The sequence below is a fragment of the Labeo rohita genome, chromosome 23, assembly GCF_022985175.1.
Source record: "Labeo rohita strain BAU-BD-2019 chromosome 23, IGBB_LRoh.1.0, whole genome shotgun sequence".
Lineage (NCBI taxonomy): Eukaryota > Metazoa > Chordata > Actinopteri > Cypriniformes > Cyprinidae > Labeo > Labeo rohita.
In genome coordinates, this window is record NC_066891.1 from 10,470,264 (window position 1) to 10,495,275 (window position 25,012).

Sequence of the window (25,012 nt, forward strand, 5' to 3'; positions counted from 1 at the left end):
AATAAAAAAATAAATGCATTTTGTATGATCCTTCCTATTTATAATTAACATTTTTGCAGATTCTGTAAGTGTATGTAAACTTGACTTTCTCTGTAGATTTAACAAGTTAAATGGTCCCAGTTCATTTCTGCTACTAGTCATTAAACAAACCATTTGTACTAAAAGTTTCTTTATTGTGAGGAATGGAAGAAAACATAAAAAAAAAAAAAAAAAACAGGGAAAATGAGTCTTCATATACAGGAGAGTTTGAAAAGAGAAATTGAGCTGGGCTGGTCACCACACCCAACTGTAAAATTGTTATACTTGACCACAAAGGCTTAATGCATCAGCCACAGACAGATAAAAGCTACTCTAAGTGTTCAGACATCATAGAGAGAGATATAAAACAAGAAATAGCAAACACATTAGGAGAACTATGTACAATTAAGTCAATGTAACTCTGCGTCACACATTTATAGGCGGAAACGATCTGAAAAGTTTGGAGATTGAGGCACTGTAAGGGACACGTCACTCTTTTTCAACTCGACTGGCTTGTAGCGTCTGATTGGCTGGGCCTTGCGCACCTTTTGAAAAAGGAAGGACGGAATTAAAGTTACAATACAAATGGGCCAAAACAATTCTTTGTAAGTACAGATAAATATTTTAGGCACCTTGACCCTAATTTCCACAACTTTCCAGGCCTGGGATGATAAGCAACATTCATCCTGAAAACTCTTACCTGTTCTTGTCGTAGCCTTGCAATCTCCTCCTTTTCCTGCTCCTCTTTTTCTCTGGCCCTCTCCTCTTCCATGCGAGCTCTCAGCGCCTCCTTCTCGCTCAGCTCTTTTTCAAACTCCATACGTTCCTTGGCTCTCCGCTCTGTCGCCAACTGGAAGCCCTCCGGAACTGCAGAATTAGTAGTATTGGCTTGAGAAAGTGCCAAAGGTGAACAAAGAGGACCAGACGAAATGGTCAGGTAGAAGAGAGCAGTGGTGACAGCAGTGAAAGTTGGAAGGAAGCCAGAGTTGGTTTTGGAGTTAGCTGTGCACGTCAACAAAACTCGAACAAAGCCAGCAAGCCCAAAGGAGGTTCAGACTGGAGACAGCACAACATATGTAGTGCAAGACTAGGTGGAAAGATCACAAAAACCACCTGCCACATACAACAACATACCCAAGATGGAGCGATTATCCTTTTTCGGTACAAATGGCTCTTTGTGTACTACGCTGTTTGGTCGCGCCTTAAAACATGCGGCTTCAGCCTGTCGTTTCAACTCCTCTTTCATCTGGAAAAAAACAGATGAATTGGAAGGAACCAGTTAAGATACAGTTGAAGAAAAAAATATAAGTAAACGGTTTGACCAATGACATGACCAATGTTGTTCAAAGGCTCAGATGAAGATCTTACCATCTGCTCCCAACGTTCACCCTTTGCTGCTCCTCGTTCGTCAACCATCAGCTTGAAAGGAGCAGGTTTGGTGGCCTCCAATACCTTTTTCTCAGGGAGGTGCACTTCATGGAAGTCAGGAAGGGGTTGGGCCTTGAATTTAGGCACCTGTGAGATTTGAGGCAGTCGGTTTAGGCACAATTATAAAACTAAGATCAAGACGACTTTGAGCTACTCCATAAAGAAAATACCTCTTCATTTCTCATTTCCTCCAGTTTCTTCTCCTTCATGACTCTTCGTTCACGCTCACGTTCCTCGAATGAGAAAGGACACATTTCTACTTGGCTCTTGACTGGCAGTTTAGGCTGGAAAGGCAGGAAGTGGGGCACTGGATGTGCCTTAATAGGAGCAGGAGGCTTCTCCTGAAGGTGCAAAGGAATTAGTTGAGTCAAATATCAGTTTTATATTATTTAAAAGAAATAAATGAGAAGAACAAGTTTAAAATGTACCTCTTCTTTTTTCCTTTCCATTCGCACACGGTTTTTAAGAGCAAATGCAGGTGATTCTGGAACAGTTGGATTTAGAACTTTCTTCTCTGGGACACCCTTTAAGAAGAATGAAAGGAAAGAAGGGAGAGAAAAAAAAAAGAAAAAAAAAAAAAAAAAAAAAAAAAAAAAAAAGGGGTCAGCATCACCATCTTGGCAAAACAAACCTAAAAAGGGGTTGAGTGTGTTACGAACCACAACTTCCTCCAGAATTCGAGTTGGTAGAGGTCTGGGATGGAATGTGGTGTCCTCTTTTTCCTCAGGCTTCTTAGTGGCCTGCCTTTCCTGAAGTCGCTTCTCAATCTCCAGCTGGAAACCCTCAGGTTTGGTAACTTCTTTACTAGCTGGCTTTTTGGGAACCAAAGCCCCTTCTAGAATCTTTCTATTGAGTTCTAGAGCTTTGAACTTAAACCTAAGATGGCAGAGGGAAAGTTTAAGGAGATCTATTTACGCCAAATTAAAATTAAGCATTAACAAACACAAAAGTCTCCACAAAACTTACTGTTGCAGCTTTTCTGCTTCCTCAGCCTCAATTTCTGCTGTGCTTTTCACCATTGTGGGACGATGTCTCTGGCGAGTCAGTAGCTGTGGCGTTTTGGGGTGTGTGATTTTCGACTTCTCAGCCTTCACAGGTGATGGTCCTGCAAATAAAATACAGCCAAAATTAGTCAAAAGAAACCTGAAGGGTAGATTACAGAAGAGAAGAAATTGTTGAATAAAGCTGTTGTTTTTTGTTTGTGCGCAAAAAGCATTCTCGTAGCTTTGTAAAATTACGGTTGAATGACTAAAAGAGTCACAGACTATTTTAACAACGTCCTTACTACTTTTCTGTGCCTTGACCATGGCAGGACCCTTGCCATCTATGCAGGGTCAGAAAGCTCTCGGATTTCATCAAATCTTAATTTAAGTGTTACGAAAATGAACAAAGATCTTATGGGTTTCGAACAACATGAGGGTGAGGAATTAGTAACAGAACTTTAATTTTTGGGTGAATCTTATGGTTCTGATACTACATGAGAGTGACAAAAAAAAATAAAAAATAATATAATAATAATAAAAAAAGATAATATTCAAAGCCACCAGAAACAGGGTCTGAGAGCGACGTACCTCTTTCCTGGCTCTGCCGACTGCGGAGATGATAGCGGGTGGGAGTGCGTTTCTGAAACTCTTCAATCTGCTGGGCCATTGGCACATAGGCTCCTGCCTCATCAAGCTTCCTCTTGCCCCTGGAGAGGTTGAAGGGTTTGGGAATGGTTGTTCCCTTTGGAGCCTTCAACTACAGAATACCGACAACATTCAAATTACGTAAAATCATCAAGCAGCTTCAAAAAGAATCCAAATATTCATCCTAGTGACTGTACTCACAGGGGAAGATGGGTGCTTGCGGAGCTGAGAGGTGAAATCCACCTCCTTGTACGAGTTGTCATCTGCAGAGGCTCCATCCATGTGATTCTTTAGCCTGCTATCTGAACGGAAGTTGAATTCTTTGGGAATAGTGGTGGACAGCACATGCTTTTTAGGAAGGTGGCCTTTAACAAATCAGAAGAGCCATTTAAAAACCACATGGAAGGAGGAAAAACACTGCTCTCACCATTTAAAAAAAAAAAAAAAAAAAAAAAAAAAAAAAAAAAAAAGACTTACTGCCTGCCAGTGCAGCCCTGTAGCTCGCCTCGTTCTTACGCCGCTGTTCTGCCACCTCTTTCTGGAGAGCCTCAATGCGCTCCAGCTCTTGCTGTTCTGTGCTTTTTTGTCTGAAATTCAAATATAGCATATACAATTTACTACTTTAATATTAAACCCTTCGGATATAAAAATAAAACATACATTAGTTAAATCAACTGACATGACACAAGAGGGAGCTCAAGTTCTTTACCAATTCAAACCACTACCAAGCCTCTACAGCTTCAGTTATTTGATACAGCAAAATTGTGAAATAATATTGCAATTTAAAAATTTTGCAATTTTAAGATGCAACTCATTCCTGTAATGACAGAGCTGAATTTTCAGCATCATTACTTCAGGCTTCAGCGTTACATGATTCTTAAATTATTCTAATATGCGAATTTACTTAGGAAACATTTCTTCTAATTAAAGTTGAAAACGGTTGTTTGATTTAATTCCTTCTGGTGGATTGAAAGTATTTAAGTCTAAAAACAAACCTTTAAGTTAAAATCAACTGAAGGTATTAAACAAAACAAAACAAAACACAAAACAAAACAAAACAAAACAAAACAAAACAAAACAAAACAAAACAAAACAAAACAAAACAAAACAAAAAAAAAAAAAAAAAAAAAAAAAAAGTAATCACTTTTAATCACACTTTCTATAACAATTTTGCATTAATTTAACAAAACTGTAAATTCTGCAGTAAACATACATATATATACACACATTTTCAGTTATTCTTGCATTAAATGCAAGATCATTTTACAGCAGGATTACAATAAATGCATATTGTCATTTTTAAAAATCTAATATGTGTGACCTTGGACCACAAAACCAGTCATAAGGGACAATTTTTTGAAATTGAGATGTATACATGAGATGTATGGCTTGTTAGCAAAGGACAATATTTGGGTGAGATACAACTATTTGAAAACCTGGAATCTGAGGGTGCTAAATAAATAAATAAAAATAAAAATAATATTATTATTATTGCCTTTAAAGTTGTCCAAAGGACGTTCTCAGTGCATATTACTAATTAAAAATTAAGTTGATAAATTTACAGTAGGAAATTACAGAATATCTTCATGGAACATTTACTTAATATCGTAATGATTGTTGGCAAAAATGGGTAATTTTAACACATACAATGCATTTTTGGCTATTGCTTCAAATATACCTGTGCTACTTATGACTGGTTTTGTGGTCCAGTTTCACATTTCTGCTGATAAGATTCTCACTCACTGTGTAGTGTTGGAGGCAGAGGCAGTATCTGCGGTCTTTGAGGCAATGGCTGGTTTGGTTCTCAGCCGGACACTGCGCCTCGCACCAGCACCACTGCGTCGCACAGTTTGGGATGTTGAGCTTCTGTGAGGAGATGAACCAAAACCATTTAATTATAAAATGACAGAACATTGTTATTTTCAGGTAACACCCCACATTACCAGCATTTTCACCAGTGAAGTCTACCAAGTGCCCACTAGGTGCCCTCCACAGCTTAGCACACGCATTTCTCAGTTCATTTTACCTTCGCCGCTGATCAAAAACTCTCCTTGCTGTGGCAGTCGGTACAACTCTATGCAGCGAGACAAAGCGGCTAACTGAGCACTGTGTAATAGACTAAAAAAAGATCTAAATTTGGAAAAACATACCTTCTTTTTTTGAGAAGAGGGGGTGTCGTAAGAGCTGCAGGCTTCTCGTTTTTAGGCACAGGCCGTTTGGACACTCTGCAGGAAGAAAACAGTCAATCAATGTTAGAAGTGACACAAAAGGTTTCATTTAATAGCATGTATAAAAATAAAATCTAAGGTCTTATTTACCTGCGTGGTTGAGCAGGGACAGTTTTCTGGCCCTGACCAGGAGCTGCAGTAGTTTTGCCGCTCCCCCATGATGTGACGATGTTAGGTGCGACCTCTGTAGAGGTGCTTTCTTTGACATCTGAAGCAGAGCAGATATTAAGAACACACATAAAAACACCTTTTTTGAAGTTTTTCCTAACTGAAGCAGTTTTTCCCCTACCAGAGCTTGTTGTCTTATCTTCTTTCACCATGGGAGACACCAGAGCTTTGGGTCTGTTGGTACTGTGGGTGTCATCAAAAGGCGTTGTGGTCCGTAAAGGGGTGGTGAGCTGTTTCACTGTACCGCTTTTAGGAGCCGCCTTCAATTCTAATAGCAAAACAGAGAAAATAGATGGGGATTGGAATAAGTATGCGTTTATACACAGTTTCTGAACAGTAATATATTTTTTTTTTTTTAAGTCTCTCCTGCTCACCAAGCCTGCATTTATTTGATCCAAAGTACAGCAAAAACAGTAAAATGCTGAGATATTTTTACTATTTAAAATACCTGTTTTCAATTAGAATATTTATTCCTGTGATTTCAAAGCTGAATTTTTAGCATCATTACTCCAGTCACATGATCCTTCAGAAATCATTCTAATATTCTGATTTGCTGCTCAAAAACCATTATTATTATGTTATTAAAAACAGCGCATAATATAACAGCATAACAGAGTATAATTGTTTCAGGTTTCTTTGATGAATAAAAAGTTCAGAACAACAAGATTTATCTGAAATAGAAATCTTTTGTAACATTAAAACTGTCTTTATCATCACTTTTAATTAAAAAAATCCTTGCTTAATAAAATTATTAATTTCTATCATTTCTATATACTGACTTTAAAATGGTATAGTGTATAATGTTACGAAAGTTTTTAATTGCAGATAAAAGCTGATCTTTGGATCTTTCTACTCAAAAAATATTGTTATAATAGTAATAATGTCTTAAACAGCAAATCACCATATTAGAAATTCTTTCTCTAATTTAGAATGATTTCTGAAGGATCATGTAACGCTGAAGACTGGAGTAATTATGCTGAAAATGTAGCTTTGATCACAGGAATAAATTAATAAATTTTAAAATATATTAAAATAGAGAGCAGTTATTTTAAATAGTAAACATTTCTCACAACATTACTGCTTTTGCTGTATTTGAAATCAAATAAATGCAGGCTTGGCGAGCAGAAGTGCATTCTTAAAAAAAAAAAAAAAAAATTCTTACCGTTCAAAAACTTTTGACTGGTAGTGTACATATTCATTTTTTATACATAAAACCTGTATAAAATAAAATATTTCTAAAAATGCATATTATAAACGTATAGAGAGAAAAACCATACCAAACCACTGGTCCGCGTTGTCCTGAGGGTCCAAGGCAAAATCATCGATAGATTCGATAACATGAGAAGGGGCATCCCATGTGTATGCATCAGCAGAGCCCTCTTCCATATTCACACCGAAAACTTATAAAAACAAACAAACCAACAAACAAACAAAAGTTTAAAATGCTGCACAAATTTGTATAAAGTAGTTCTGCATTTCCGGCGTAGAGCGGCGCAAAATGGCAGTTAATGGCTACTCTTGGACGCTAGGCCTAGACTGCAAAGCAGCCCTCAAATTATCCACCAGTTATGAATTATAAGATTATATAATTATAAGAATAATTTCTATACAGTGTATCAATATTCTAAAACATCTTAACTGACAGATCAGCACTTTACACGATCATTTCAGAATCCGTTGATGTTAAATATTCGCCTGCATCTCTCATTATTCATAATCACGAACAAAGGGCAAAACGTAAACAAACAAAGCCTAAATAATTTATCATAAATTAAAATTACAATAAACAAATGAGCAAATAAACTTTGAATCTGTGGTTCTATTAAATTAAACATTAAAAACTTGTTTTGCAACTATTGCGTCCCAAAACAACCGCACCAATAAAAGCTTAATTTAAACGCAGCAGCTTAATCAAAGGGAAAATATGATACTGTATAACAATGTCCAAAAACCCTACTTACATTTCAAACCAACGCCTCCTATCACAACCTGAAAGGCTGAACAAATAAAATAAAAGGTTTAATCAGCAGACGCCCGTATCCTTCTGCCACAAACAACTCGACGCGAATGCTAGTTTGAATGTTGGTGCCGTTAGAACTGCATTTACGAATCAGCCAATCAGAGAGCTTAACGCGACGCGTCTCGATTCCTATTAGCTCCGCGTTTGTGACGCTTTAGAACGCATAACCACGTGACTAGTGAAAGAATGATAAGCATAACAGGAGGACATTTAAAAACTGCCTGAACTTAGTTAATTATACGATATGAATACTATATTATATTAAGTTATAATATTATACAGATTGGTTACACACTAGCAGTATTCTACCATTTACAAAGCCATCTTTTTGTGATACGTTATTTAAAAAAACGACATCGGAAACACTTTATTTTAAGGTGTCTTTGTTACACTTTACATGTACTATTATAACAATAGATTATCCATAATTACTCAATACTTAAATGTATAATTACACTGTAACAAGGGCACTTTAAAATAAATTGAGTAACCAAATCATACTTGTATTTTCATACAAGTAAATACATTAAAGATCATGAAAAAAATAATTTTTAATTAAAATTACGAAGCACAGACACATACTAGGATTCCAGTTTTAATGTCATCAGTGCAAATTAATAATCAAACAGAGTGAATGTGGACAGAGAATGATGAATGTCAAAATACTAAAACACAATACAGTACAATAAGGCTTGACCTTTGCATGTCAAAACACTTTTAATGCCAGTAGTTGCAAATTATTGCAAATAAAAAATGATCATAGTGACAAAAAAATGGGCAAGGCAATAAAAAAATGACAAGGCAATAAAATTAAGATGCACATGTTATGAGCAACACGCTCTTGTGTAGTGAGTTACATCTTCTGGATCATCACCTGGAATTTACCTAAAAGCAAAAGACAAGAAAAAAAGTGTTACATTTTACATTTAATTAGAACTTAATGAGCTCAGAGAATTAGCTTTATTAATTACTGTTATTTACTAAGACTGCATAAAATATGCTCCTTACAGGCAGGCATGACTGACACCTCTGCCGTGACTATACTTTTCACACCAAGGTTTGAAAGTGCTCCTCGGACCAGTCCGCAGGTGAAGGCTAAAAACTGTAAGAATGAAAAAATGAGAGAATTTTTTTTTACGATCTCCTTATGAACTTTCTGAAGCATCAAAGTGGTAGTTTTGTGTCAGTGGAGGGACAGAAATCTCTCAGAAAAAAATCTACTCAGCTGTTTTTAACATAATAATAATAATACATGTTTTTTAGCAGCAAATCAGAATATTGGAATGATTTCTGAAGGATCACGTGTCTGGAGTAATGATGCTTAAAATTCAGCTTTGAAATCACAGGAATAAATTACATTTTAAAATATATTCGAATGGAAAACAGTTATCTTAAATAGTAAAATATTTCAATTTTTTACTGTTTTTGCTGTACTTTGGATCAAATAAATGTAGCCTTGGTGAGCACAAGAGTCTTCATTCAAAAACAAAAGTCTTACTGTCCAGAAATGTTTGACTGGTAATGTAAACGACAAAGATAATGATTCTGCAGTTTCAATTTAAAAGATCAAGTTTGTTTTTACACTTGTATTCAACGCACCATCAAAGCTTGTTGAAGTTGTTTGTGCTGCTTACCTTCGGCGCATGTTCCAAATACTGTTTTCCAGCAGACAGTTGTGTCAGCAGGCGAAACTTGTTATCTTGCAGCACATAAATACCCTACAAACAATTATAAAACTTGATTATTTTCAAATAAGCACCTCTAGTCAATGACGAGATTCACTAAACATTAAGATGACATAATGTTTAGATTAACATTATAATGCACACACCTGGTGGTTTGTTCTCAGGTTGTCAATCTGCTTCTTAAAAACACTGGTCCAGAAATCTTTGCAGATAAATTTCATAACATCAAGCTCATCTTTAAAACGTGGCGTGTCTTTGGTAAACCTGCAAACAGAAATATGTCCCCATCAGATTACAGGATGTCATTGGAGGATCTGGTTGATTTGTGAATAAAATTTGGATTTATGGATGAAAAAATATGCCATAAACCTCTCAATAAGTCCTTGTCCCACACGAAACCCCATGTTCTCAAGTTTAGAAACACATCGTCCATTCTCCTGTGCACAGCAGAACATTAATTCAACATGCAACATTCCCACAGTATGTGTTTTATTTGTGTGCTTGGCTTATTTCTATTACGTTATTCTACTATTCTGTGACAGTGTTTTCAGTAGATATCCGGGTCTTACCGATTCCCCAGTTTCTGCACTGTTGACATATTGAATAATTTCACTGTGCAGGAACTGAAAGAGAGCCTCGTCTGCCATCTCGAGCCAGTTCAGCCACACTGAAACTGACGAGCGACCCAAACCGACTACGTGTATAAATCAGTTAATACTTTACTAAATGTCCGCCATTCATTGTGTGAATAAATCAACTAAACTCAAACAATTCACCAGTGTATTCTACTGCTCCCTTATTATAAATAAGGTCCTTCTTCACATCTGATCCACTTCCTGTTTGGCTGGAAATTAGCTGCCCTTGTATATGCCTGAACGTAAAGATGTTTTTCTCTCGTTTTGTTTGGAGACCGATTTTTGTCTTGTTTTGTATGTAACGTGGAAATAAAGTATTGAAAGTGGCGCAGTCATGAACACCCGACTTTTCAAAATTAAAACTAGGGATGTGCCGAACGAGGCTTTTGAAGCAGTGAGGCTTTTATAACAAACTGCGTTGATGCTTCGAAGCTTTTGATACAGTTCTCTACTCTGCCATCTGATGGTCAATAAAAATTCTTACACAAAATGTGTCATTCAGATGTTTTGTTCATTGTGGTGTCATTGTAAGGTTTATTTATGAATTTTATAAGCATATATGTCATTAGTAAGGTGGCACATGTGTGCAGCGATAGAGTTTCCAGAATGTGTTGTACTTTGCACAAAACAATGACAAAGACTTTATGTTCTTCATTTTTAACTTGCATCAAACTTCTGTCTTTTCACCTCCTAAATAGAATGTTTCATATGCCAATAAATTAGACCAATGTAATTTTTCATTGCGCCATTTTGTGTCTTCTTTATTATAGAACACAAACATGCACATTGATAAAAATGCACAAATATTGAAATTTTGGACACAAGTTGTGGATAAGTTAGAAGACATTTTAAATATTATCTCTCTATCACCTTTATTATTACTGCTAGGTGATCCCCCCCCCCCCCCCCCCCAAAAAAAAACATTTATTTTTATTTCATCTATATTAGCAAAAAGAAAAAAAAAGGAATGTTAAACTGGAAGGACAGAACTCAGATATGTATTACTCATTGGCTCAATCTGTTAGCAGACACTCTTACACTTGAAAAGTTCCCTTCCTCACTTTTGAAAAAATATGGAGCACACTTCTGAAGTTCCTGGACAGTTGAATCTGATATAATATGAAAACTGCATATAACCAAATGTATAGAAAAGTAGGTGTTTTGACATGCATTTTAGGCTCTAATTGATTGTTTATCACAATCATATGTCGTCTTTTGACATGGTTTGTGTGTACACGGTTGTCTGTCTTTCCTTTTTGTTTTGTATACCATTTATATATGTAAATTTGTAGTAGTATAAGCTATTCATGTAAAATTGTTTGGTAATAAAAAAACACTAATGAAGGAGAAAAAATGCACAAATACAAACGCAATTGTTTGTTAATTATATATATATATATATATATATATATATATGTATATATGTATCACCAGTGTGAGCTGTTGACAACTGAGAAAGTTGTTTACAAGCAGTAAACAACAAAACAAAAATAGTTTGTGGTTGAGGAAGGACTTTTTCCTTTTATCTAGGTGTTTTAATTTTCATTCAGAAAACAGCCATTCAATCACAAGTCATTGTTTTCTTTTTAAATAGTAGTACTTTAACAACGATACACAACCTAAAAAACTACATACATGCATGATGTATTGGACAGTGGATCCACACGCTTTGTATTTTTTTTAATTTTTAAAAAATTTTTTTTTTTTATTACAGAACTTGTAAAGAAATGTACAAGAACAGGGAAATTAGACATTGATAATTCCTACAAGGAACAATCATAGAAAAAAGACAGAAAAGTTATATTCTGGATTTGCGTACATTAAATTATGGTACTATCCATACAGAAAAGAAAAGTATAGAAAAAAAAATAAAAATAAATAAATAATAAAAAACAATAATTAAATAAATAAATAAAATAATTACCTTCTTTTAGAAAAATTGTCATAATGCAACAAGAATTTGGCACTCTTTTGTTACTTGTGAGTCTAAGAGATGTAATAAGAGAATCAAGTTAAGCAAGAAAAAGGGGAAAAGACAGAGGACATTTAAGCCATTTTTGCTTATGAATGAAGAATTTTGCATTCAATATAAAAAAATTAACCAGATATTCAACAGATAATAGTTTTGGATTTTCATAATAAAAAATAACATCTTTGAGGACGAAGGTATGGGTCACATTTGTAAGGCTAAAAACATAGGAGCTTAAATCAACCCATAATTTCTTGGTTACACCATTAAAAAAATAAATGGGCAGCTGTTTCCTCAACAAAACCACAAAACGAGCAAGACTCATCAATTCCACACGCTTTGTATTTGAGCCTGGCGTGACGTGTCAGTGAGGTAACGAAGCTTCGTTTTCACAGATCACGTGACAGCCTCATTTCGAGCAATGCTTCGGAACACTAGTGTGTCGAAAACGCGACACGTGTGTCGACACTAGGTGTCGATCTTCCCATCCCTAATTAAAACTTCTCCTGTTATAGCTAAATTGGTTTACAACTAATAATTGAAATCTAGGAAACTTTTTTCAGTAGTATTTACTACCAGTCAAAAGTTTTTAAACAGTAAGATATTTACTGTTTTTTTTTTTTAAATAAGTCTCTTCTGCTCGCCAAGCCTGCCTTTATTTGATCCAAAGTACAGCAAAAACAGTAAATTTTTTTAAAAAAAAATATTTTTACTATTTAAAATAACTTTCCTATTAGAATATATTTTAAAATGTAATTTATTCACATGATTTCAAAGCTAAATTTTTAGCGTTATTACTCCAGTCACATGGTCTTTCAGAAATAATTCTAATACTCTGATTTGCTGCTTAAAAGACATTGTTAAAAACAGTAGGTTTTTTGTTTTTCAGATTTTTGATGAATAGAATTTTCATATGAGCAGCATTTATCTGAAATAGATATCTTTTGTAACATTATAAATGTCTTTATCATCACTTCTGATCCATTTAAAGCATCCCTGCTAAATGAAAGTATTCATTTCTATAATTTCTTTACCCCCTCCCAAAAAAATTAGACTCCAAGCTTTCGAATGGTATAGTTTATAATATTACAAAAAGCTTTTTATTTTGGATAAATGCTGATCTTTGGATCTTTCTAATCACAGAATCCTGAAAAAAGTGTTTTAAATATTTATAATAATAATATAACAATAAATGTTTTTTGAGCAGCAAATCAGCATATTAGAATGATTTCTAAAGGATCATGTGACACTGAAGACTGGAGTAAGGATGCTGAAAATGTAGCTTTGATTACAGAAATAAATTACATTTTAAAACATATTCAAACTGAAAACACCATATCGTATTTGCTGTACTTTGGATCAAATAAATGCAGGCTTGGTGAGCAGAAGAAACTTCTTAAAAAAAAAATAAACAATAAAAATCTTACTGTTCAGAAACCTTTGACTGGTAGTGTACATCACAATATCTACATTCTTGTATTTTGTTTAAATAAAATAATGAAAAATGTAATGTTTCATAAAATGATTACAAAAATAACCCACAAATGAATGTTTGTTTATATTTACATAGACAGTTATTGTTCTGTAACTGCATTTATTTTTTTAATAATTTATGTAATTCATTTTTAATGATATTTTTATACACTGCCCTCCAAAAGTTTGGAAACACCCCTGGCAAAGTGTGGTTTTGGATGATATCAGTATAAATCCTTATCATTTTTGACATTGAAGTTGACATTGAAGACCAGCAATAATAATTTTCATTTTGATTATACAATAATGGCAATATATACATGTCAATACTTGTAATAGCTGCTAATGGTGGATATTTTGATAAATTGAAAATTTAAGTTTTTTCTATGTATAAACTGTTTATGTAATAAAATACATTTTCGTAGTTTGTGTTGTCCCTTATCAGTGCAAAATTATCACAAATTAAAAAGGATTCATGCCAATATTGTCCAAAATATTTTCTTGGCCGTTCCCAAACTTTTGGAGGGCAGTGTAATTATAGTTTATAACTGTTTTATAATTTATTAAACACTTAATGTGTTAATGATTTTTATGATATGATAATATGAATTAATAGTTTGTCATAAATACTGACATTTTAATTGCCTTGTTAAAAACGCAGACTAATATTGTTGATAGCAAATTATGAATAAAACACAGAAACTTATATTCTACAAGATGCTTTATTTCTTAATTCATCCTTAACATTGTTTCCTTCCGCAAACACCTTAAAATCTCTCACTCACCTACTTTTGCTTTCAGAATGTTTCTGAAAACAGTCCTTGAAACCCAAAAATGCCAATGTTCGGAATTTTAAAAATGTAAAACACCTGTTTACTCCAGCTAAACAGCCATTGAAACTTTACATTTCTTACTAAAGGTACAGTACAGCTGTGCACAGTGTGCATCTCACTGAGGTAGATCAGTCTGAGTCTAAACATCACAGTTGAGTTGAGGTCAATTTCATTTCAGTTCAGCCAAAGGAGGAAATGCCCATGATGGTTTTTAAACAAAATGGTTATCACAGAAGAAACTCTTGAAATGAATTCACACCTTCAGTTGGCCTGAACGAAATGGAGTTGACAACATATGCGATCACAGTTTCCTTATAGGCCACTGGTGCATGTAACACTGAGTCAAAAGAAATAGACAGTGAAGCAGTGCTAAAATACCATTCAAATTTACATGACAAAACAACATTTTCTTTTCTGACAGTGCTCATGGTTAAGCATGGAGAGACACATGAAGTGCTTTTCAGCAATAACTGGGTATGCGCTAAGCTTATTGTCTGAAACTCCTGAATCTAGACATATTGATGAAACTGTAGTGGGAGAATTGTGTAATGTGTAAGCCATGATAGCACACATACATCACGGAGACGTCTATTTGGCGTCTGCATTTACATCTGACAGACATATATATATATATATATTTTTTTTTTTTTTTTTTTTTTTTTTTTTTTTTTTTTTTGAGTGTTTGCTCATCTGCAATACGTCTATAGGATGTTTCCTATCAGATGTCAAATAGACATCTATTAGATGTCTTTAAGATGTTTATGATTTAGAATGTATGTAAAACTGACATCTTACAAACATTTGTCAGATGTTTGTGCACATCAGACGCTTTCCAGAAGAACCCAGATAGCACATGTACGTCTGCAAGATGTCCGTTAAAGATCACTTGATCTGGAAAGCATCTGCTGTGTACAAACATCTGACAGACAGTCTGCAAGATGCCAGTTTTACATCTTAAAGACATCTAACAGACGTCTATTTGACATCTGATAGGAAACATCCTATAGACATATTGCAGATGAGCAAACACCCTAAAAATACATCTTCCAGATGTAAATGCAGACGTCTCCATGATGTATGTGTGCTATCAGGGAAGTGATCTTTAACAGACATTTTGCAGATGTACGTGTGCTATCTGGAAGACCAGTACAACCATTTTTTTTTTTTTTTTACCGAGGATTCTTTTTACATGAATATGCATGGCGCAAATATGATCAATTCTTGTTTATTACTAAACAAAAAAATGTATATTGTACTTAGTTCCCATATTGGGAATTTGTCAAAATGGGCTACTTAATTTTAAACATTATGATTTTCAATTTCAGAATAATCACTGCTTTATTCTGCATTTAATTCACAGAGAGAGATTGGGATTTACAGGAGAGGACTCTCCACTATAACTGTGATTCTTTTCATAAGCATTAAGGATGCAAACACAACAGTGCCTAAAACTTTTACCTAAAGGCTAAAATCAACACAAGCTAATTAATTAAAAGCTAATTAATCACCTGACTCTAAAAATTCATAACTAAAAAAAAATAAAAAACAAAAACAAAAAAAACAAACGAGATAATGTTCTTCACGCAATTTGCGTGAGGATTTGCTTCATTTCTTGTCAAAGTCAAACAGTTGAATCCTTTCCGTGACAAGAGTTCAGCTTAGAGAGGTAGGTTTTTTTGTGTTGTGTGACCGTGAGCTGAGAGGTACATCTAAGACCACAGTTCAACTTGACTTTTATGGTGCGGTCACATTTTCAGCGAACTTTCATGGACAAAAAAATTAAAAAAAATAATATAGATGTATACAACCAGTCAAAAGTTTTTTTTTTTTTTAAGTCTCTTCTGCTCACCAAGCCTGCATTTATTTGATCCAAAGTACAGCAAAAGCACTAATGTTTTAAAATATTTTTACTATTTAAAACAACTGCTTTCTATTTGTATATATTTTAAATGTAATTTATTTTTGTGATTTCAAAGCTGAATTTTTAGCATTATTACTCCAGTCACATGATAGTTCAGAAATCATTCTAATATTCTGATTTGCTGCTCAAAAACATTTATCATTCAGACGTTCTAAATAAAAGCATTTCTTTCCCAAAAAAATAAATCTTTGGATCTTTCTATTCATCAAAGAATCCTGAAAAATGTACTCAACTGTTTTAAACATTGATAATAATAAAAATGTTTCTCAAACAGCAAATCAGCATATGAGAATGATTTCTGAACGATCATGTGACACTGAAGACTGGAGTAATGATGCTAAAATTTAGCTTTAATCACAGGAATACATTTTAAAATATTCAAATAGAAAGCAGTTATTTTAAATTGCAAAAATATTTTACAATATTACTGCTTTTGATGTATTTTAGGTAAAAAAAAAAAAAGGCGGGTTGGTGTTAAAAAAAAAAACATTAAAAATCTTACTGTTCAAAAACTTTTGACTGGTAGTGTATGAAGCACAGCACACACAGAAGTCACTTTCAAACCAAGCAAATTTCTGTTGGTCAATGTGGTGAATCTGTATGACCAACTGAATCAGTTGTGAAATTTGCACAGGAAAATTTTTCATCCGCATGCAGACGAAAATTCGCAGAACAATAAATGTGACCGCACCTTTAGTCACAGAAGTGCCGTTGATAAAAAGTGCTTCATTATACAACGGAGAACACTGTAATAGCATTATTTTCCTTCTTGACAAAAACATTGAGGTATTTCTTTTGCTAACTTTTCAGTTTCAGTTTTTTAAATGAAGTTTATAAGTTCATTTATCACTACAAAAACAGTTACTCTGAAGACCCTCTAGGAAAAACCACAAAGTTAAAACTATTCTAAAAGCAAAACTCCATCTATCCTAGTGATCCTTTCGTCTACTTCTACGGGATCCATTTGAAGACCTCGCACCCACCGAACTTCACCATCTCCAGTTCATTACTTGGCAATGGCGCAACAGAACTGTTGCGTTTGACCGGCAGTTCATAGTGGACACAGGCGACATCATTGCTGGAAGGCCTGATGGAATCGAGGTAGAGTTGGGGAGAAACCAGAAAGCTGGTTTAAGTGCCCTGAAGCCTGAGGCTCATGCAGTGACTGTGGCTGAAATGAGGTAAGTGGCCCAGAGAGCTGAGAGGTAGGGCTTGGGGATGCAGTGGTGGTGGTGGAGTATCCCAAGGGAGTGCTGTAGGGAGGCAGGCCGAAAGGCAGGAAGCCCAACAGGTGCGAGAGGTCCATGTTGGCGGAGGTGGTAGGTGGCTCGGCTGAGGTGAACGCCGAGTTCCTGAGGGTGAAATGGGCACTCTGGCCTCCCAGACTCTCAGGGAGAAGGTCGCCAGGCCGGGAGACGGCAGTGGCCACGGCGGCCTGCGGTGGCATCGGTCCGCACTGGAGTTCGGTCAGGAAGTTCTCCATCTCCGCTTTCAGATATGAGGTAGTGGAGCTCGGCTGATATCTGGGAGCCTGCTGGTACTGCTGCGCCGGAGGCTTGTTTGGCTCAAGGTAGCAGCCCACACCCATCGGGCTGGAAAGGGGGCCAGACACCATCGTGTGATGGTGATGATTGACCCCTGAGGTAGATGCGCTCGGAAGGCCTTGAGGGTTAAACATGGCCATGGAAAATGCCTCTGTGGCATCTTTCGGAGACCCGACAGAGCACACAGTAGGACTGGGCTCCTCTTTAATGGAAATCGGAGGAAGGCTCTCCAAATCTTGAGCATGGCTCTTCTTTAGGTGTCGGGTGAGATGGTCGCGACGGCCGAATCGCTGAGCGCAACGTGGACACAGGAAGTCACGTCTCCCAGTGTGCACCACCGCGTGCCGCCTGACGTCCTTGCGAGTGAAAAAAGCGCCGGCCACACCGTTCACACTGATGCTTTCGTTCTCGTACCACAGTCCCCGGAGGTGGCCGTCCAGTGTGCGTACTCAGGTGTTCGAGCAGCGCAGGCATGCTCTCGAAAGCCTGACGACAAACCTTGCAGGTGAGATCGCTGCCGGCAGAAGTGGCATGCGTGGCCACGTGGCGTCTAAGACCTAGGCGAGTGTTGTAATGCTTTCCGCATTCCTCACACCGCAGTTCCTGCTTGTTGGGGTCATGGTTTTGCAGGTGGCTGTTTAGCTGGTCTTTGCCATGGAACATTTTCTCACATATATGGGTTGTTCTCAGGGCATATGTCACTGTACATCTGTGAAAAGCCAGGAATGAATGATGAATTCAAGGTTAGAAAGAGAGTACAATTTTAGTCTCATTGTTTTAGAGCAGAGGTTCCCTGCATCCTGCAAAGTTTAGCTCCAACATTAATCACACTGATAAAAATTATTCTGTGGTGGTAAATACTACAGAAAAACAAATGTAATTTCTACATGAAAAAGTTAGTTGAGGCAATTAAAAAAAAAAAAAAAAAGTAAATTTTAAATTAGCACTCAATTAGAAATTCAAGCGTTGAAGAAAATTAAGTAAAACTTACTACTTACTTTTCTAATACTGATGTTCCCATCATGCACTGGGGCATGAATAATTAGTAAGGTTGATTTTTTTTTGCCCTTTTTCCAGCTGTATTTACTAGGGTTGCCCCCAATAGTTGACGAGAAGAGGCTTGGTCGGCCAAAATTTTATTAGTCTCAGAAAAAAAACGAATTTTACAGGAAGTGGCGAAGTCACGCAGTCCGTAACGGACAGACCGTTAACGGCTAGCCTATGTGGTAATATAGTTCATCGGGCAGGACATCCAAACACACACCTATCATTCATCAACCTCAAACATCTCTTTTCATTTGAAATAGCAACTTTACATGGCCACTCAATCTAATGTTAACCTAGAAAAATGTGTGCTATTCGAGTTTCTGTGCGGAGTGTGGAAGCTGAACAGTAGCGCGCTCACTGCATCACAGATGGAGGCATCGGTGCGGTCAATAAGTAATTTTTGCTCCTACAAATAAAAGTAATAATACATCTTTCAAATCTGTAAAGACTCTATGTTTATTTGTGCACACTCATAATAACAACGAAACGTTGCGCTTTTGTAAAATAATGAAAGCAAACAGGATGCGCTTTCTGCCGTCTCATCTCTGTGAACTTGAGTGTGTTAATTAATGTCAACTAATAGTCAACTAACGCTTAAAATGACTACTAGTTGACCAGAAAATCTTTAGTCGAGGACAGCCCTAGTATTTTCATTGCTTTTGTTGTTAGGTTCAGTAACTTCTTCTGGGGTTCATTTTCTATTCAAAATGACAAATTTATACTCACAAATGATCCACAGAATGCTACCATCATTGTGTGTTTGAGTTTGTGTTGGAGTGAGTGCCACATTGCTAATTATGTAGATGTGGTATCTACATAATATCTGTTGTATTAATTACTTAGATGTTTCTGAATAACACACACACACTTTAAAAACATGGTTCAATTCAGTGCTATACGTGACCCTGGACCACAAAACCAGTCATAAGGGTCTGATCAAGCATCTGAAAGCTGAATTTATTTGTTTTCCATTGGTGTATGGTTTGTTAGAATAGGACAATATTTTAACTACTTAAAAATCTGGAATCTAAGGATGCAAAAAAGAAAAGAAAAAAATCAACTTTAAAGTTGTCCAAATGAAGATGCACATTACTAATCAAAAATCAAATTTCTATATATGTACGGTAGGAAATTTACAAAATATCTTCAAGGAACATGATCTTTACTTAATATCTTAATGAAAAAATCTAGAATTTCGACCTGTACAATGTCTTTTTGGCTATTGCTACAAATATACCTGTGCTACTTAAGACTGGTTTTGTGGTCCAGGGTCACATATTGAGTAAAATATTGCCAATCTAAAAACTACTCAAACTTTTATTGGCCAAGCTAAAGTTACTTTATTTCTTTGTTAAATTTACTTAACTTATGTAAGAAGATTTTACTCGACAATAACAGGTAAATTGTACAGAGCAGTAAAATTTACTTACAATGTGTTAGTGCAAGTGATTTTATCAAACTCTACACATTTTTTTTTTCAGTGCAGGAAAACCTGATAAATACAAACAGGTGTGTTGGAAGTGTAATTTGCAGGAAGATAGTTCTCCAGAAGAGAAAAAGGCAAATACCTGAGAAGAAGCTCCAACAGGTGATCTTTCTTGGGAGTGAAGGTTGTTTTTTTGCATGTTCAGTCTTCTGCACATGAACAAATAAATGCAGCAGGTGAGGATTTGGTAACACCTTATTTTACAGTGTCTTTCTCATATATGTTACATGCACTTACCAAAGTAATAACAGTAAATAATGCACATTTACAAGCAACTAACCCTAAACTGAAACTCTAAACCTAACTCTATAGTAAGTACATGTTGTAAATTAAAGGAATAGTTCAATAAAATTGAATAAAAATTCTGTCAACCTCTCAATTCTGTCAATTATTTAACCTCATGTGGTTCCAATCCTGCAGGACCATCATTCATCTCCTGAACACAAATTAAGATATTTTGGATTATTTTTGTTTAGTTTGCACAGAAACAGTATTCTCATAGCTTTATAAAATTAAGGTTGAACCACAGATGTCATATGGACTATTTTAAATGTCCTTACTACCTCTCTGGGCATTGAACACGGTAGTATCATTGCTTTCTGCAGGGATTTAGTAAAAAATATCTTAATTTGTGTTCTGAAGATGAATAAAGGTCTTAAAGGGTTTAGAACGACATGAGGGTGAGTACTTAATAACAATTTTATTTTTTGGGTGAACTATCCCTTTAATATTACTCAGTACTTATTTGTATAATTACACTGTAATGATACCTTAATAAAGTGTAAAAAAAATTAAAATAAAATAAAGTACAAAATTATTTTTCCCCTTAAAATTCTGTAAATGTGTACTTAAAATAATAATAAGCCATAGTGTTTTTTTTCTATGCAGTTTAAATTAATGGTAACCAAAAAAATGAACACTAACAATTTTCAAAAATCTTTTTTTGGGTTGCATAAAAGGATAATGAGCAAAAAATGATCATTTTCATGCGTTTTAGAGAATGGATGGACATGATTCAGCCAAAACGGTGAACAATCCCTTTAACATGCTTGTAAACAAAGTACAATTATCACTATTTTGTTGCTACATTCTCTAAACTAAATATTTAAGGCATATAAACACAAGTACACATAGTACACAAATGCATCAATTTCTATTGTCTTCTTTCAACATATATCATTTAAATAACACACAAATTATTTCTGAAGGACAAAAAGTTCCCCTAAAGAATTCTGACTTATAAAGAGATCATAAATAAAAGAGAAATAAATAGAAAAAAGAATCAATTCTTGATTAAGTTTAGTTAAACAGATAACACTGTACAAACGGTTTTAAAAGAATTTGGAATTGTTTAACTAAGTCTCTATAATTTAAAGATTGATTTTATATATGAACGTCGGAAGCAACTTATATTTATTTATAAAACTATTGTGTAATAAACAAAACCCAAAAGTGCTTGATGGCAAAGCAGTGCAGTCTTTAAGCCAACCTGCCTCTGCATGGTAACAGATTTCAACACAAGAAACTTAAAAACACCCTGAAGGGATGTCCATGATGATTGGTTAGTGACATTTATAAAGGGTTTGTTTACCTGTTTCAAGTCTCACAAAAGCACATTCATTATCCTGACAGACCTCCGGAAAACGCATGTCCACTATTACTCCCACCCTTTTAGAAAACGGATGGACATCATTCAGCGAACCGTTTCAAGTATTTTTGCACATTTATATGCACATGAATCCAAACTATTTTATTTCATTCTTACAATTCAGTTTTTATTTTGTAAGAAATATTCTTTTTTAAGCTTATGAATTTGGTTCTGTTTTAGAGTTCTTCTTCTTCCACCTATTAAACTTTAAACATAAAACTTGTTCATGTAGAAATATAGCATAATTACCTAATACAATGACAGAAACAAACTTTTTTGTTTTCAGACAATTTTCAGCTTCGAATGTTTAAAATTCCAAAAGGCTACAAATTATATAGTTACAGCATTTCCTCTTTTAACTCACAGTTTAATGCAAATATAACACATGAAATTAATTGCACACATAAAAATATGTGTGTAAAACCTGATTGTATAAAATAAAATAAACTTCACTAAACTTGCTGTTAGATAAAAAAGCTGTGTCTGAAATTAATTATATATATTAAAAAATACATAAACAAATAATGCTGATCTTATCGTTTAGTATATTTACTTCTGGCACGTTTCGGGGTCAGAAACCTGTGGCACGTTTCGCTCAGCAAAGTACGTTACGGCAGAACATTGCGATTAAATGGTAAAATCGAAATGATCCGTAATAAAGAGCGGATGAACACAAATCGAATGATCCTTTCCTCATGTTAAAAATATAAACAAATGAAAATAAATACACTGAATGCACTGAACAGTCTTACGCGTAGCTAATGTGTTTGCTCATGCACGCAACATTTCAACCTCTTATGTGAGTTAATGGCGCACATTTATCTTCTCAAAAGTCTAAAAATACTACCCACGAAACTCTACGAGGATTTCAAACATGTGAACATCAATGCAAACAGTCCACGCGGTCCTAAATTCACACTATAACATTTGCATAAAAACAGTCTTGTGCTCACCAGAAACTTTTGATCCCCGCTAAAGTTGCCTTTCACAAGCATTCCTCCATTCTACATCTCGCAGGGTGCAAATGCAAAATTCGTTTCCAGGTCATACCTCGATGAATTCTCAAAAACTGTTCGCAGTGGATAATTTCTTTTTTGTTCAATAATGTGTGTATTTTTCGGGCCTGCTGTTTCTTTCCCTCTAAACACACAGCAGCAGTAGCGCTCGAGCTGATGGGCGCGTGCATTGTGGGAACGTGACGTCAGAACGCTTTGACCAACTTTCAGGGTGGGATTTCACTCTTATTTTTCACCATTTAAACTATCACAAACACTCGCGTTGCATTACAGCGAGTTCTATAAATAGACTAAAAACAAATATCAATCACGCGGAATGGCAATCTTCAAAAATGATGAATAGTTTCAACTCACTGGTAAAGGAAAACTTCAAGTTTCTAAGAATTAATTAACATCTTTCAGATTTTTTCCAAAAATAACACTGTATTTAACCAGATACAATTAATATATCATCATTCCGCTTGTTTACAACGTCTGGTTTGTTTGTTAGTTAGCAAAGAAGCCTTTATGTGCGGGAACTAAGGTGACAAAGTAGCAGAACTTTTCTTCTCTTTTGAGTTCATTATGCATTGTTTAAGCAACGTTTAGTACAATTTCGTTTTTACGATGAGTATTTTTAATAAGTAACGCTTTGCTAACTTTGTTTCCATTTCACAATGGAGCGTTTTAGTTTCCAGCATGTAATAATTACGTGCAACAATTACATCCGGTGAAGTCTCGTCAGAAACTTCATGTAACTTAACGAAGAGCAGTCAGAACAAGTAAGATTATTCGTTTATGAAGGTTGTTGAAATTGTTTTATTACAGTCGGTAACTGCTCTTTGAATAAGCTTAATAAGTGTAAATAATTTAAGAACTGTGATAGAACCTAAAACAATACCTGAGACAACACTATCCAAAAATTCAAGCTTTATGCTTTATGGTACTTTAAACACATGAATATATATTAACATATTATATATATATTTATATTCAGACCTTAAAAAAGGAAATAAAAAATTAGAATCGTTTTAGAATACTTATTAAAATAAAATTTAAAACATAGTGTAGATAATGCTATTTTTATTACACTTAATTATGAATTAAATTCACGTTTATATAATGAAAATAAATGTAGCATTTATTTTAATTTAACAAAATAAAACAAAGCTGTCAATTTTGCAGTAAACAATATATATTTAACATTTTCAGTTATTCTTGCATTAAATGCAAGATCATTTTAAATTCAAGATTACAGTAAATGCATATTGTTGTTTTTAAGATCAAATATATGTGACCCTGAACTACAAAACCAGTCATAAGGGACATTTTTTTTAAAAACTGAGATTTAATTAAATACATAAGATTTCCATTGATGTATGGTTTGTTATGATAGGACAATATTTGGCCGAGATACAATCGTTGATATTCTGGAATCAAAATATTGAGAAGATCACCTTTAAATTTGTCCAAATGAAGTTCTTAGCAATGCATATTACTAATCAAAAATTAAGTTTTAATATATTTATGGTAAGAAATTTACAGAATATCTTCATGGAACGTGATCTTTGCTTAATACCTATATGATTTTGGTGTAAAAGAAAAATTGATCATTTTGACCCATACAATGTATTTTTGGGTATTGCTACAAATCTATCCATGTTACCTAAGACTGGTTTTGTGGTCCAGGGTCACATATGCATTCCTACATCAAGTTTTGACCCTTATAAAACAACAAACTCAGTACCTGTTAGTAGATGGTCTTTAATGATTAAAAATGTTAACACTGAGTAGTTCTGGATGTTTTATAGCTGTTTTAATATTTCCTTTCTCAGCAAATAGTAGTCCTTATTTCAGAAATATGCTAAAGCAAAAAAGGTTTAAGTAAATATACGAGACTGAAGAGTCTTTAAGTAAGCAGAGTTGTACTAAATATTGTGCTGTAATGTGCATTGCTTGTTAGCATTGGTAGGAAAATAAATGTTGTTAGCGCAGATTATACAAAGTGTAATAAACTTGATAAATGTCTGTATATGCTGTAGACTGCAATTATACTTGCTGTGAGGAATAGATTATCCATGCATTGTTTAATCAGTAGGACAGAAATAATATATCATTGTTGTCAACTCAAGAGGGTCAAGAGCTAAAAATATTACCATCACTTACAGCTTCCGACCAGCCGAGCAAACTGGAGCTAAATTTAAGAGGAGGGTCTGGCTAACAACAGTGAACAATGTGTTAAACTTTGAATTGTAATTGAAGTTAATAAGCAGGTTGCAAAATTAA

The 25,012-nt window shown here is 34.8% G+C and overlaps 3 protein-coding genes across 5 annotated transcripts; all 3 read right to left on the bottom strand.

Moving 5' to 3' along the window:
- Positions 1 to 160: 160 nt before the first annotated feature.
- On the bottom strand, positions 161 to 7,597 carry tpx2 (TPX2 microtubule nucleation factor). Of its 3 annotated transcripts, none has more exons than XM_051095687.1 (18): positions 7,432 to 7,597; positions 6,748 to 6,870; positions 5,592 to 5,738; positions 5,393 to 5,510; positions 5,225 to 5,299; positions 5,101 to 5,148; positions 4,818 to 4,940; positions 3,552 to 3,661; positions 3,276 to 3,439; positions 3,018 to 3,186; positions 2,413 to 2,551; positions 2,106 to 2,322; positions 1,875 to 1,970; positions 1,617 to 1,787; positions 1,387 to 1,533; positions 1,153 to 1,264; positions 719 to 885; positions 161 to 563 (listed from the first exon to the last, which is right to left on the bottom strand). In XM_051095687.1, the coding sequence occupies exons 2-18, from the start codon at positions 6,854 to 6,856 to the stop codon at positions 453 to 455; spliced, it is 2,223 nt and encodes a 740-aa protein (XP_050951644.1). In that variant the 5' UTR covers positions 6,857 to 6,870; positions 7,432 to 7,597; the 3' UTR covers positions 161 to 452. The 3 variants fall into 3 exon arrangements, with proteins under 3 accessions (XP_050951644.1, XP_050951643.1, XP_050951645.1); XM_051095686.1 differs by having other exon boundaries at positions 719 to 906; XM_051095688.1 differs by lacking the exon at positions 5,101 to 5,148 and having other exon boundaries at positions 719 to 906.
- A 475-nt stretch (positions 7,598 to 8,072) lies between these two features.
- On the bottom strand, positions 8,073 to 10,023 carry trappc6b (trafficking protein particle complex subunit 6B). Its single transcript, XM_051095812.1, has 6 exons — positions 9,745 to 10,023; positions 9,545 to 9,612; positions 9,322 to 9,439; positions 9,125 to 9,208; positions 8,499 to 8,592; positions 8,073 to 8,375 (listed from the first exon to the last, which is right to left on the bottom strand). Exons 1-6 carry the CDS (start codon positions 9,820 to 9,822, stop codon positions 8,344 to 8,346), a joined length of 474 nt encoding a protein of 157 aa, XP_050951769.1. The 5' UTR covers positions 9,823 to 10,023; the 3' UTR covers positions 8,073 to 8,343.
- A 5,205-nt stretch (positions 10,024 to 15,228) lies between these two features.
- plagx (pleiomorphic adenoma gene X) lies at positions 15,229 to 22,904 on the bottom strand. The gene is given in 4 exon segments (XM_051095745.1): positions 15,229 to 17,921; positions 17,923 to 18,259; positions 20,166 to 20,232; positions 22,685 to 22,904. Coding segments are annotated over 2 exon segments (1,134 nt in total). The 5' UTR covers positions 18,214 to 18,259; positions 20,166 to 20,232; positions 22,685 to 22,904; the 3' UTR covers positions 15,229 to 17,078.
- Positions 22,905 to 25,012: the final 2,108 nt, after the last annotated feature.